General features: G+C 37.0%; 1 protein-coding gene across 1 annotated transcript; it reads left to right on the top strand.

Annotated features, from left to right (window-relative positions):
- The first annotated feature begins 3,743 nt into the window (after nt 1-3,743).
- LOC149163152 (protein NODULATION SIGNALING PATHWAY 2-like) lies at nt 3,744-5,399 on the top strand. The gene has a single exon (XM_089435366.1). The coding sequence runs from the start codon at nt 3,744-3,746 to the stop codon at nt 5,397-5,399; it is 1,656 nt and encodes a 551-aa protein (XP_089291492.1).
- The last annotated feature ends 10,459 nt before the right edge of the window (nt 5,400-15,858 follow it).

The raw sequence follows: 15,858 nt of genomic DNA, 5'->3' as shown, positions 1-15,858 counted from the left end.
GTTATCGGGAAATCTAGTGTCTATGCAGAGTTGTTAGTCCCACTAAGACGGGTAGCTATCTTAGAAACAAACATATTAAAGTTACTTTCGTTTTCCTTTACGAGAAGTAGATAGGAGAGGAGCAAAGAATACCAACCTCAATCTTTCACTTGGTTCCCTACTTGTTCCTTCTCCCCTATGACAGATCTTTTCCGCTCCTTCCTTGATTACTATGCTTCAAAGAGTACATGTAAAGTCAAAGCAGCATAATACCTTCCAAGTGCAGAGATCTACAATCATAAACAATATAGGACCAGATATATATTGACCACACAAATGCATATATTATCAAAAATACAAGAATGTGAAGGAAAACTTGAATAGATTTATTGATATAAATATTAGAAGAGAGGATTACAACCCATTGATATAACCTAGCATCATCCTCCCAGCATGAAAGCCCTTCTTCACCTCATGAAAAGCTTAGATCGCCCAACACTATGATGTTCCACCAGGAAACCAACAACACTTCCTTACAAGATACAAGATTCCAGCCTCTGGATCTCTGGGATGAGGGATCCATATATAGATGATTGCAGGGGGGTGAGTCAGCTTCTGGGATTTTGATTAGTGTCCTCTCTCTGATAGTTCTTGATTCCACTTGGAGATTCATGATCTCTTACTCATCCCTAGGCGATTTCAGAGAGGCAAGTGTCACAGGAGAAGTTTCTAGAAGATTCCATGATCATCCACCTCGCAAACTGTCTCTGCCATTTGTCTACTCTCACCCATCGCACCCTACAGAAGGGCTTTTTAGTATGCATCGCACTTTTTCCATGTGGCAGGTGAGGTGCAATGCACCCTTTGCACTAAGCAGTCTCTATGGTCTAGTTTTGACCAGTTCTGAGCAGTTTTATGTGGAGAACTTCTGGGAGATGATGTAATTAGCTGACCTTGTTCCTTTAGGGTATGAAACAACACTTTTAGGGACTCATAAGCCCTTGGTTTATGGACATATATGATTGGGGTTGCAGTGCCCAAATATTTCTATAACACAAGTGACAACCTGCAGTACGAACTAGTACTTATGCATACAACACTGACGCTTCCAAGTTTGTTATGAACTACGGGGTTGATAAAAGTAAAGTTGGAAGCCCAGGAGTTGCAACATTCTTGCTGCAATACTGGCTCTCACCATTGTAACTCTAGTTAAGAGTTTAAGGAGTCAAGCTTAACCACTAGTAGGATATTAGATTCTATTATAACTAGGCCCCTAGGAGGAAAATGGGTTCCATTCATTTCGAGTGGATTTTATTCCATAGACGAGCAGAGTATCTAAGAGGGATTGGGACATAGTATAGAAAGAGGATTTGTGCATTGTAGTAACCCGCATATCATAGGCCTTACTTCTTCTTTGTAATTACATTCATTTTCTATTTAGAGAAAGAAAGTAAAGAAATCTTACCTTAAAATTGGGTTTTCTTTTGAAAGGGTTTCTCAAGATATATTTTGTGTCAATTATGGTTTGTTAGTATTTATTTCGATGTTTTCTATTTTCAGAATAATTATAATTTCTATCCATGCAGAGTAAACAATCATTAACAGGTTTGAAAATCTAAGGATAACTAAACCCTCATAAAGTAGATTTCATATTTTTTAATATATTTTAGTAGATCTGTTATACGGAATTGTCTGGCACATATCCATGGTAGTTTACAGAACTCCTGCCCATAATTCTTTCTTTAAACTTCAATCTCTCAATATTATTCACAATTTTCTTTAAACTTAATGTGAAAATATATATCACATAATTATCAAAGTGTTCTTAACAAAATTACAAAGGCCAAAAATATAAAAGTGATATCATTAAATGCCATTAACAAAATTACATGCATCACATAAAGTAAATTTTAGTTTTTAGAATATATTAATTTTAACTTTATTAATTGTTTTCACCAACTCTAAATTTTTTTTTGAGGTTAAACACAACACAGGCACGCGGGCACACACACACACACATATATATAGTGGTCTATGAAAGCAGAGGACACACACACATATATATAGTGGTCTATGAAAGCAGAGGAATTGCCTGGACGGCCAAAAGTGTCCAAACTCCGGGCAAAGAATTTTCAAAAATTCTTGTAGTAGCAATGTTTGAATCATGTTTTTGATGGTGGAAATGGATTCACCACCATCAAAAACCTCTGGGGCTCTCAAAATCTTGAAATTTGACATTTATAACTTGGATTTACAAAAATCCCTATGGGGTTTTACCAAAATATGGTAAGAATTTCCATGATTTTCAGGGGCTATATATATGAATTTATAAGAAATAATTGTGTTGCTCATCTTATGTTTTGTTCATCATCATTAAAATAAAAGTAAGAGCATTTAATTTTATATCGATTTCATTTATTGCATCTTCTAAAAATTATCCATATTCCCTGGGATCTTATATTGATCATCCAATATATAAAAATAATTTATATTAGTGTAGCCACATAGTTGTGAGGATAGGTATCAAGTAGTGTGGTAAACATCAAAACACTTACTCCATTATACATCTTACATTGTCCACATAAAAAAAAATCATAAAAGCTAACTAAATTATAATTTTATTTTAAATTATTATTATTACTATGAATATATATATTAATTAAAAACATGTGATACTATTTTTAGCCATGGAGATTCACCTTCTCTTTACCATGGATATTTTTAACTTGCAAATAGTTCTTATAATATCATGGGTCAATACCATGGCTTATCAATAGTACATGCCCAATATGACATGTGTTGATATGACATTTTCTTTAGTTAAACAATTTGAGATAAATTGATTGAAAGAGCATAATTAACTTAATAAATCTTAACCCTTGATTCGTGAATAATATAAATATTCCAGAATATTCAATGGAAGTTAAATATTTACAATACACTTGATAATTATTAATAATTAAATAAAAATTGTTAGACATTAAACATTTATAATCCATATTGTACATAATAATGTCTTTCTCATTAACCACATCATTAAGATTAATAAAAGATATCCATGATAAAATATTAATCAAATTGTTACATATTATAAAAATATACATTTTTCTTTTTAAATTAACCTATATAAAAATAATAATAAACTATTTACTCACTCTATGAAAATAATAATAGCATACTATCTAAATATAATAATAAACTATTTGCAGTTTGAATTATCCACTACATCATCAGTGTACTGCATATAAAAAGTAATAATAATAAACTATTTACCGTTTGCATTATCCATCACCTACATCATAAATTACATTATTCTTTTGCAATCAATTTAATATGTTCATCAATAACATTACCGATATAATCTATATTGGTAAGTAGCTATCCTAGTAAACTGTCCTAGCTTCCTTCTTCCTTGCTATCTTTAGATTATATGGTTAAAAATCCACCAGAGTCACTGGCTGGTTCTTTTAATATGAATGGAGGAGAAATAGAGCACCAAAGAAAAAATTAATTATGTACAAATTCTTTAACAGTTAAATACGTAATTGAAAAAAGAAATGAGAAAAAAGGAACTCACGATGTGGAAAGTGAAAGTGAAATACGAGGGTACTAAGTTTTGCCACGATGCAATGCTAGTGTATTAAGTTTTGACCCATTAATAACTTTATCGATTATTGTTTGAGGCAGCCGAGTCTCTCCCTCTCTCTTCTGCCATCGGGTCGACAAGTGAAGTTTTGATTTATAGAGTGTGGAATATAGGCAGTATGGAAGCTGGAATGCAGGGAGCATCATGGTTTTCTGAACAATATAATTGGGATCATTTATTCGATAATCCGCCGCATGTAGATTGGGATACTAATTCTCCATTTGCAGCAGTAGAACAGTTGGACGTGGATTTGGATGCAGTCGATTGGTCATCATGGGATAATTTAGTCGTCGACGACATCAATGCCTCCTCCCTTAATAATCTCTCGTTGCCAGAATACTTGCAGGCAATCGAGGAGCATTTAATGGATGCAGAGCTCCAAGATGACAATAATAATATGGAGGAAGCCCTAATATCGAGTCCGAGGAAAGATGCCATTGTCTTGCGATCCCCAATTGACAGTACAGAAGCAATCACTCTTCAGCATCCTGCTCTAATCGCTGGGGATCAACTGGTTTCAAAATCAATAGTGACAGACAATACATGTTCGTACTCTGTCGATGTCGATCATGGCAGCGTCCAATACAAAGGATTGAGGCTGACACATCTCTTGACAGCATGCGCAGAGGCAATGTTGGAGGGAGCGCAAGATTTGGTGGAGGTCATCCTTTGCAGGTTGCGACAGCTCGTTTCTTGCACCGGCTCCACTACGGAGAGAGTGGGTTACTATCTTTTCGATGCTCTACTTCACTCTAATGTCAATTCGCTCGCCCATTTGGAGCTCAATGATAAGACCACTAAGGAGCATTTCCTGGGAGCTCTGAAGCTGCTGCATGCAGCGTATCCTTATATACGAATACCTCACTTCACTGCTAACGAATGCATTCTGGAAGCTGTTGTGGCCGCTGGCGGTGGTAATAATGTGGGAATCCATATCATTGACTTTGATATCATGGAGGGCATGCAATGGCCGCCATTAATGGAGACGTTGAGGAATAAAGATGATGTCCATCACTTGAGAATCACAGCAATCAAATGGGCAGACGAGGAGGAGGACGAGTTTCTGCGCTATTCTGGACATACCGGAAGATGGTTGTCGGAGTACGCAGCCTCTGCGGGGATCCCATTTTGGTACCAAGAAATGGATTTGAAAGGTGTGAAGGACATCATGCCGTCCCAGGAGGGGGAGATTGTAGTAGTGAACTGTATGTGGCAATTGCCTCACATGCTCAATCTCAGAAATAAATCACACTTATTGGAATTCCTAGTTGGCGCACGCCACCTGAATCCAGTGGCCGTCACGCTCGCTACGGGTCCCCATGGTACAGAGAGTGACAGCGCCAACTTTGTAGATAGCTTCGCTAATCGTTTGAAGGAGCTGTGCGCCATTTTCGACTCGCTTGAAGCTGGACTTCCTGAACATGGACTTGCAAGAACGATGGTGGAGCGCATATTCTTTGGGCCGGCCATGTCGAAGAGGGTTATGAGTAGTGCGCGCGGCGACGATAGGCCAGCGGATACCACCAATTCCAACGTTGTTGATCTTCCGCTAAGGTGTGGTTATGAGAAATGCAGCGTAAGCAACGACAACATGATTTATGCAAAATATAACGTGCTCATGTGCAGCGGCAGCGGCGGATGTTATGAAGTAGAATTGGTGGGTGAGCATCGACTGGTTCTGAAATGGGGTTGTACCCCTCTGGTGTGGGTTTCTACATGGAAGTCACCACAGTTGAGTGAGTTGGATAACTTAAATTTCCTGGAAAAAAATTAGTATGCATGCAAATTAAGTTGTAGGTACTTCAAATATGCAGGAAATTTTCCTGTAGGTGTATATACATTTAGTACGTGTTGAAATATGTTTTCTCTATGGATGATTGCCCATTGGTTTAGTGCGTTTTCTGTATTAAGGCGGTGTATTGGATTAGAATGTGTTCAGTATTGAGGTGGTGTATCTTCTCACGTTTGTTTGATTAGGATTTTTTTTGAATATTTTAAAATCTTACCATTTAAATTAAGATGACCCTCTTGACAGAAGAATGAGCTGCTTCATGGGCGAAACGGTTTCTTGAGTGCATTGGTTCAGATTTATCGGTTGTCCGTGGTGAATGTGAGCGGGGCCTTGTCGGTAGTTTATTCCTGTGGCAAAACATTTCTAAATATTCATGTGGCAAAACATTTTTTTTTAGAAATGGGATGGAGTATTGGTGTATATAAAGATTTATATGGACCTTTTCTATTTAGTTACACTTAGCTGTATTTTGCTCAAGTTCTGAGCGGGAGTCATGCATAAGCTATGAAATAGTCAAGTGGTGATTATAGGTTGATTCTCTAGTTAATTTGGACGAGGTGGAGTGGATTTCAGTAATGTTCTATTTATGCATGTTGATTATCTACTTATCTCTAGGATTTTATTCGTTTAATTAACTAGTTAACTAGGTCTATACTTAAGATATGTTATCCATAAACTATCACATCTAATCAAGGGGCATGTCCTTGTGGAGGTTATATATCAACGTATTATACTTCATTTTTTAATATAGACATATAAATAGAAATTCCATTATGATCTCTTTTGAAATCTTTAGTCATTAGCTTGCAATTATTACTTTTGTTTCCACCTAGATGCTTTGCAGGTGTAACAAAAAATTTAACATGGTATGAAAGCATGATTGTGGTGAAGAAAAGTACAACCGTATTTGCATGAAAGATTCAAGATTAAAGAAGATGCATAAGTCTCTACAATATCAAGAATAAGTTATTCCCACTCAACTAGCATGAATAATGTCCCATCTAGTAATACAATCTAGCTATAATGTACCAAACACATTGAAGTTCACATGCACTTTTCATTCAAGGCTTGATCCACAATGGTATCATTGATGTGAAATATTGCACCTTCCCCTAATAAATTATACATATATTCACCAAGCCCTTCACAGAACAATGATTTGCAACATTGTAGGTCTTCTTGGTAAAGTTGTATATGAAATTGGAATTTTTAGGTTACAACAAAACTCACAACTCACAAAGATATCTTCCATAAGTCAAAAGGAAGACACATGCTAACCTAAATATGTTGAACTTATGTTGATTGCAAATTTCAAAAATATCTGAAAATAAGGAGAGAGGTGAAACATTTGACTTCTCCATACCACTAGATTCTGAGATATTCCTAGAATCCACAATATTCAACACCTAACTCAGATAGAGGACACAAACTAACTCGTCATCCCAAATAAAAACTTACAAGCTAACCCACCATACTCGATGACAACCTACAACATAATAGGTCTACATAAGATATGAAAAAGAAAACTATAGAACCAATGGAGCCACCAATGGAGGACATCAATCCAAAAATATACTACTTGATTTCTAGTGTGTCGGTTGATTTTAATGAATTTATGAATGACAATAATATGGTAGTCAAAATTTTCATTTCTTTCCTAAATTTTTTAATAAAAGAATATATATTTATAGTCATCTATGATTATATTAAATTGGTAACAGCTTTGAATTCATTTAAATCAGGTTTCCATCGATGTGTGTGCAATATTTTTGATAAAAATGTTTAAAAATAACTTTCACAATGTGAAATAGAAAGATTGATAAATATATTGCAAAATGATTTTTTTTTTTAGCATTTCGTGAATCTATCAATTTGTTTTTAATAACATAATTTCATAATACTTATATATGGTTAATGTAAATAAAATTTGTGTGTCTAAAATAATTATATAAAAAGAAATCAATATTAAAGTTTGGACTATTAATTTGTTACTTACAAAATTCTAAATGAAACAAATTGGTTCAAGTAAAATAACTTTAAATAGATTTCAATACCAAATTCCCCATATTTCCCATCGCTTAGCAAGAATTCTCTTGAATGTAAGATTTATGTAGCCAAGAAAATAAAATAAAGGAGAGGCTTCACTAGAATGCCATATGTTTTCTAGGGTCTTGAGATTTTGAAGCAATTGGGTGCCACCTAATCTGAGTAGCAAGCGATCTCCTGTGTGACATATAAACATTGTATATCACATGTGTGACATATAAACATTGCAATTTAAGGTTGTTTTTGTTAGAATAGTCAAGGTAATCTTGACTCAGTCAAGTTACTAACGATTTTTGGGCTCCAAGGTTATGAGAAACCATGGTTTTTCCCACGGCATTCATCTCTAATGTTGCCTATTTAAAGTTAAAAATAATCCATGTTAATTGGTCCTCGTTTCCATTGGGATCCCAGTCAACAGTGTCTCTAGACACCACCACTTATATCACTTTCATGATCCTATCAACTAATGTCAGAGTTGTGGTGAATATCACACATGGAGTTGATCATGGTTGGCTTGGTAGAGATAAATCAAGTGCTTGGATGTGTATATCTATAGAGAGAGCTTATGCTATTTGTGAAGATGGTAGTTGGTGTCTTCTTCGAGCTATAGAAGTGAATCATTGTATCTTGGGCCTATGAGGAACCCTAGAAGTTGATTAAGATGTAAATATCTTCAAAAGAGAAGAATTAATGATAGTGAGGTTGGCATTCATGCATAAATTAGGCAACTCTAAGAGATAGGCTAAATTAAGGACAAAATCATTAACACATAAGCTATGTGAAAGTCACAATGTTTGTAGAGATAGTCGTAAAATTGACAAAGCCACCAAATGAAGAGGACATGTGTTGGAAGGAGCCAACCAACCACTGAAAGGCCTCAATGTTTGCTAGACTAGGGAAATTTGTTGTTGTTAAAGAATACTCACAACACCTCTACATCCATAGTTCCTTGTTTGTGAGATCCATTGTTTTTCATATGTCATTTTTTTTTAGTAATGGATTTTTTTTTGTGTGTGTGATTTTGGATTAGGAAAGTAGAGCACCAAGTATGCCAAAGTATGCACATCGGGTAGAGCATTAAATCAAAAAGAAAATGTTAGAGGCCTACGCAATGAACAAGATGACAAGGTTGGTGAGGTTGGTTGTGGTGTGTGGGTCTACATGGAGAATTGCTTCATGTCGAAGGCTAGGGCAAGGTGAGGTGAGCACAATAGATGATTACTAAGTGCAGGCACAATAGATGATCACTGAGAGGTCCAATAGCCTAGGTTAGGGTATTGATGAGACAAGATATAGCAAGAAAGAGAGAAGTGGCATAGATTAGAGAAAATAAAAAGATGGAGACAATGGTTTGAATTTTAGTGAAGGAGCCAACGTGTGATGAAAGGCTTAGCTGTGTGATAACACTAGTGGTGTTTGAACGCCATAAGAGTATTTTGGTCCAAGTTGAAATCTTGGTATAGGCATGTTTATTTCCCTAGGAAGTTGTAAGACCTGTTGTTTAAGTATACATGTTGCACCTGGACATGTGTTATTGTATGACCTTAACGCTCTGATGAGGCATACATGTAGCGGAGTGGCACATGGAATTATCAAGTTGTGGAATGGACCACTTGGATAGGTACTGGGGTGGCAAGTGTATTGGTCTCCTAGCTTCAACATGTGGGATCTGAAAATGTGAGATGGTTGATGAGCCATATACATGAAAAGGTGTCATAAATAAGGATACAATGACTAGTTGCCTATGTATTTGAGTAGGTGGTAACTTTTTCATATGGACATCAAAAAGTGAGTGGAATTGGGTTTCTCTCATAGTCAAGTTTGAAAGAGGGGATTGTTACCGTGGTTCATAGAAACTTACTTGGTGAGGCTTGAGGTTTATAAGAACCCATGATATTGCCCCATAATATTTATATGAAATATAACATATTTAAAAGAAAAAACTCTAAATAAATTTGTATACCACACTTCTCTAAATATTTATGTTTTTCTTTTTTGTGTTTAGCATAGTATTTACATATTGTAATTTGAAAATGTAAAATCATTCAATTATTTAAATGGAGAAATCATATTTCATAATATCTCTCAAATAATAATAATAAAAGAATTCTATAAAGCAAATGAATATGACTATGAGAATGACATTACATAATCAATTATGTTGTTGAAGTCCATGCCAGCCTTGGATTAAACGGGAAATAGAAAAGAAAGATATTCCTCCTGTCTCGTAATTATTATAATAATATCTAAAATAATTGATAGAGCACGTGAAGTTGACGGGATGAGGTGATTGCTGAGTAATTTTGGCAGGTAATTGCAGGGGTTAGTTTGTGGTAAACGTGGAAAAAAATATGGCATTAGGTTGACAGGTGTCATGGTGAAAAATAAAAATGTAGTATAAAGATCTTTCACAAATTATAGAAATTCTAGTTATATTTTTATAAAATTTGGTAAATGTTTCTGTAAATTTGAGCTATAATAGTTAAATTTAAAACGCTGAATGTTTAAATATTTTTTATAATATTAAATTTATTTTTACAAAAATATATAATTCAGACACTTTTATTGTCATTTTTTTAAATGAAAAAACACCTTTTTAAAGTAAATTTGATTTTATTGGTAAAATTTGGTTTTATTATTAATTTTTTACATTAAAAAAAATACTTTTTTTAAAGAAATTTGATCTTATCAATAATAGGTTCCATAAACCAATGTTTGGTGTCAGTGGACTTTAACCATCATCATCATCATCATCATCACGATCATCAATAACGTTTATTAATTAATTAAAAAAAACATAATTCAAACACTGTTATTGTCAACTTTTTAGATTAGAAAAAAAACACCCTCTTTAATCAAATTTGATCATATCAAGAAAAACTTTTATCGAAAAATCTAAATTTAATCTTATCAACAATATTAATAAAAAACATAATTCAAACACTCTTATGATCAACTTTTTAGATTAAAAAAAAAAAACACCCTCTTTAACCAAATTTGATCATATCAAGAAAAACGTTTATGGGAAAATTTTGATTTGGTCTTATCAAGAATAACGTTTATCGATAAACCAAATTACTTATGGGGGAGGAATTGATCGAAAACGTTGAATAAAATTGGCAGGCGTGATGACGCTAATTAGAGAACGACAGGGTACAGTACTGTCGACCCGATACACGTTTTTCAAGATGCTGAAAACGATATCTGATATTAGATAATTAGTGGTAAATAATTAACTTATTAATTAACTTATCAGATTAAGCGCTAAGTGCTCAGTGTTTATGCTATGTATTTATGTACTTTTGCAGAAAGATTAAAATGCTATGTATATATTTAACAGTACGGTAGAAAGATTAAAATTTAATACTATGCTAAAGAATTAAAATTAAAATATATGATTAGATTTTCGCAAGTTATATTTAATTGCAATATTAATTAATATAATAATATTAAAAATATTAATGTGGTTAATATAAATTATATTTATTTACTATAAAAAATATAAAAAACAAAAATATTATTATAATTATTAATTATTAATGATTTATATTAATTATCATATAATGTTAAATTATTTAATATAATATAATCATTTAATAATAATATTATTCGATAATAATAGTAATATTAATTAATAATAATATTAATAACTATAATTATTTCATTTATGAATAACAATATTAATTATTTATTTATTTTTATAATAAACAATTTATTTATTTATACATAAGAAATAATTAATTTTTAATATTGTTTAAAAAAAACATAAATATGTGTATTTGTATTTGTATTTTATAATTTATATTAATTTTTTTATTAATAATTTGTTAATAATTAATATATAATAATTAGTTAATTTTTTTTTTCTCTGCAAATACTAACTTCTATTAACTGTAAGGCAAAATATTTTTACATAGTATCGAGGCTTGGAAGCACTCGACAGAACAGAACTGCCCCTTTACAGACATAAGCTGGGGAAACCAGTTACAAAGATCAAGAAACCAGATAACAGACATAAAGAGAGACATGTTTTGCCGAGAAGGAGAACTGAGCCAGCACAGAAACACAAAAACATTGCAAACCAGCACATAATGTGTCACCAAATTCCCATCTGGAAGCCAAAAACAGTAGGACATTAGCACTGAACCTTGACCGCGAGCCTGAAACAGTAGCCGAAACAAAAAAGAGGCAGTCCCAAGTGGCGCTACTTCTCCTTTGCCGGGCCATGGTTCTTCTTCTCAGCCAGACCTATATCACCAGTCTTCAGACCTTCATTGCCGCTCAAGTCGCTGCCAGGGATTGCCATGGCATGGCCTGCCTCGCCATGAGTCCCGTCCTCAGCCGCAGGTCCTGTATCTTCAAGGGGAGGAAGATTTTTGAGAAATTCCTCCTGTTCAGACTTCTCATTTTTCCAATTCTCCATGCTGTCTTTGTCCGAGGAATGCTCACTGCTTGGGGAAGGATCAGGGGCGATGCAGGCCAAAGGGGAGACTTGGTTTTCCTCTTCCGAAAGAATAATGGTGATGTGAGCAGTGATAAGGGGCCTATGCAAATTACTTTGAAATTTAAAGTGCGTGGTTTGGAAGGCACTGTTCGGAATAGGCTTACGACCAGAACTTATAGAAGGCCCAGCTTCATGGACGGGGGAGGGATTGAAGGGTTCCGGCGTAGTTTCCATGGCATGACCGACTGGAGGATGCAAGCGACTATCACGACGCCCCCCTGAACGTTGCCTCTTGCCCGAGCGAACCATGATGACAGACAGGAGGTAGGGCGCAAATGGATTATGGACGGGAGAACCAACAGGACAGAGTCGATTGAGGCGAGAGGGATGCCCAACAGAGCTTGCAACCGACAATACAATATAACAGAACTTACAGACGACCACAGAACTTGCAGACAACAACACAATGCATGAATCCAGAACAGGGGAGAAATTACCCTTGATAGAGTTGGCTTGGAGCTCGCGGCAGTGAACCAGAATTAGTCCATCACCAACAGCCTCCGCAAACCAGGTTCCGTTACCGCGCGACTGAGCACAAGGCATGGTGAAAGAGCTATGGAGCGGCATGATTATAACAGTAGGAATGTTGCGTCGATCAACGCAGAGCATAAATGCGAATCCGCCAACCGATCCAACATTAATAACCTTCCCCAGCTCGCATGAGTTTAAGTCCCGGGAGGCCACGCTGCTCTGCAGCTGGCAGTACCGGACATTAATTCCTTGCATGGGAAACAGTAAGGTCGATGGTGCCACCCGGATCCGGGAGTATTTCTTCGATCTCAGGCATTTCCTTCTGCACAAGATTATTGAAGTCGAGGAGTTGAGATTCAGAGATTAAATTTGCGGGTGATCCAACATGTAAATGCCGCCCACATTCAACTCCCATATTAGCCAAGAGGTCTGCAACTTTGTTCCTGTCCCTCCATATGTGTTTCAAGGAGATCGCTCTGTGGGAGGAAAACCAGCGCTCAATATGCAATAGCCGTTGAGCCATTCTCCAACTGTTGCTGATCTTGGAGGAGGGGGAGCCCTGTAGAATTCTCGAGACCATCTGGATGAGGATTTGAGAGTCTCCCTCTATTAAGAGCGGGAAGAGATTCCTATCTTGCGCTAAAAGTAGCCCCTGCCAAAGACCTTCTAACTCTGCTGAGTTATTGGTGTCCCACCCTTGTGAGCCTAAGAAGGTTATGATATTAGCTCCCTTATAATCTCTGAAGATCCCTGGGTTACCCTTTGATGCACCATCAAAATTTAGCTTATACATGTTCCTGGGGGGAGGGAACCATTTCGCCGTTGAGGGACCTCTCGGAGGCTTTGTTCCTTTGATCAGTTGTTCTTGCTTTCTGTGGAAGTTCCAATTATTCCAGATTGTTTGTTCCTGAGGGAGAGTGGGGAGATCCTCTTGGTACCATGTTTTTAGAGATATGGTTTCTTCAATGTTTTGATTAATGATTTTCCATATGTCATCCAGTGGTCTGGATTGATTTTTGAAAATTCTACCATTTCTCTCCTTCCATATGGCCCATATAACAAATCCTGGGATGAGCTTCCAGAGAAAGTTCAAGATCTTGCTTTGAAAGGGGTGGGGGTCCCAGTTGCGTATTGTAGCAGTTATATCTCCATTGGCTCCTCCTTCTTTTTGACAACGGAAGTTGATTTTTTGCCAGAGCTTGTGTGCCAACGGACAGTAATACATGAGGTGTTCAATGGTTTCCTCTTCCTTTTTACAGTTGGGGCATATGGAGGGACCACTGAAGTTTCTTTTTCTCAGATTGTCCCATGTGAGAATCCTCTTGTGACAGAGGAGCCAAAGAAAGGTAGACACTTTCGGCCAGATGGATGGATCCCATATTTTGCTCCAGAGCGGGTCTAGCCTCATTTGTTCCTTGATAAGTATATTGTAGGCCTCTCTAGTGGAATAGGTTCCCTTTTCTTCATATCCCCATCTAAGAATGTCTTTTTCCTCAGAGTGCTGAATTTTCCTTTTTGTTAATTCTGTATCCAGGATTTGCTGGTCTTGCCTCGTCCCCTGTTCTATGATCTGAGTCGCTTTGAGCCACTCTCTGTAGTCTTGATGTGAGGTGTTGCGCCAAAAATTCCTCACCGTGTTTTGGGGGTGCATATCCTGTTCCAGGGGAACATTTGGTGGGAAAAGGTCCCTGAGTTTGGGCATCTGTTGCCAAGAGTCGTCCCAAAATCTGGCATGATCACCATTCTTCACTTCCCAAAAGTTGTGCTGCTGTATGAGGTTCTTGTGCTGTTTGGCCGAGTTCCACATGATTGAGCCATTGCTAGTCTCTGATATTCTGATGAGTTCCTCCCTTGGACAATTTCCCACATATTTGGCTGTCCATAACAAGGCCCAAGGAGTGGGAGGTTCCGAAAGCCATTTCCACCAGATTCGAGCCCCCATAACAACATTGTTGTGAGTGGGGTCTCTTAATCCAATGCCGCCTCCTTTCTTTGGAAGGCAAGCGGTTTCCCATTTAACAAGAGCCCATTTGTGCCAAAGTCCACTGCTGCCCCAGAGAAACGCTCTTTGGATAGATTTGAGTTCTTTAAGAACCCATTTGGGAGCCGCAAGGATGGAGAAGAGGTATAAGGGCATAGCTTGAAGGATAGCTTTAATCAGAACAAGACGGCTAGCCATGTTAAGAGATCTGTGAGTCCAAGAGGAGAGCCGCGTTTCCAGATTATCTAGGAGGGTTCTCCAGGAAGAGTGCTTTAAGCCAGAGGCTATGAGCGGAGCTCCTAGATACGAGGAGGGAAGTTTAGCAGAGGAGAAGCCTAGGATGCGTAAAATGGCTGACTGAGTGACTGAGGGAGTATGAAAGAAGAAGATTTGAGATTTGGAGTGATTGATAGAGGCACCAGAGGCTTCCGAGAAGTCCGTTAAAAGAGTTTTAAGTTGTCTAGCCTCTTGGACTGAGGGATGCCCGAAAAGCATATTATCATCAACAAATTGTTGATGGGTGAAAACAGGGGAGTTGTGAAAGGAGAGGCCTTTGAGACGGAAAGCTTGCTGAGCATGTTTGATACTTCACCCTAGACCCTCCACCATAATGATAAACAGGAAAGGGGAGAGGGGGTCGCCCTGCCTGATACCACGAGTAGGATGAAAGGTCGCGGAGGGTATGCCATTAATTAGAACAGAGAAGAATGAGGATGAGATGAGGCTCATAATCCATCGGACCCAGGAAGCATCAAAACCAAATGCTATAAGAATCTTTTCAATATACTTCCAACTTAGGCTGTCAAAAGCTTTTGAAAGATCTAGTTTGAGTAGCATACCTGGCTTCTTGGAGATCTTCAGAGAATGAATTATTTCATGAGTAAGGATGATCCCATCCGTGATCTGCCTTCCTTCAACATATCTGGATTGCTCAGGCGAGATGATGAGTGGAAGCAGGAGCTTGAGTCTGGAAGCTATAATTTTAGAGACAATCTTATAGATTATGTTGCAGAGTGCTATCGGCCTGTACTTGTCCGGCTTGCTTGGCTTATCCACCTTGGGGATCAGGGCTATAAATGTAGCATTTACCCCTGGAAACATCCATAAGAGAGAGCGAGACTCTTCAACCACCTGCCAGACCTCCGTCTTGATTAGGTCCCAAAAATTATGGAAGAAATTAGAGGTGAATCCATCCGGTCCTGGGGCTTTGCCGGCTTTTAGTTGTCGCACTGCAAGTTCCACTTCTTGGAGATCAACAGGCTTGAGGAGCATTTGATTATGCTCTTCTGAAATAAGTCTGGGAATATTGCGGGTAATTTTTTCTATGGCCTGAGATCTGTCTATGTTTGGTTCTCTGTGCACCTGCTTGAAATAATTTAAAAGTTCAGTCTCTATTTCTTCATGCTTTTCCACTCTGATGCCTTGCTCGTTTTGAATAT

Source organism: Pinus tabuliformis, chromosome 5_2 (assembly GCF_031772625.1).
Source record: "Pinus tabuliformis cultivar Carrire ecotype Pingquan chromosome 5_2, CPIR1, whole genome shotgun sequence".
Lineage (NCBI taxonomy): Eukaryota > Viridiplantae > Streptophyta > Pinopsida > Pinales > Pinaceae > Pinus > Pinus tabuliformis.
Note: the sequence above shows the minus strand (reverse complement) of the source record. Positions and strands in the feature narration are given on the sequence as shown.

Excerpts from the sequence above, each read along its gene's own strand:
- LOC149163152 (XM_089435366.1), top strand. The coding sequence starts at position 3,744 with ATGGAAGCTGGAATGCAGGGAGCATCATGGTTTTCTGAACAATATAAT.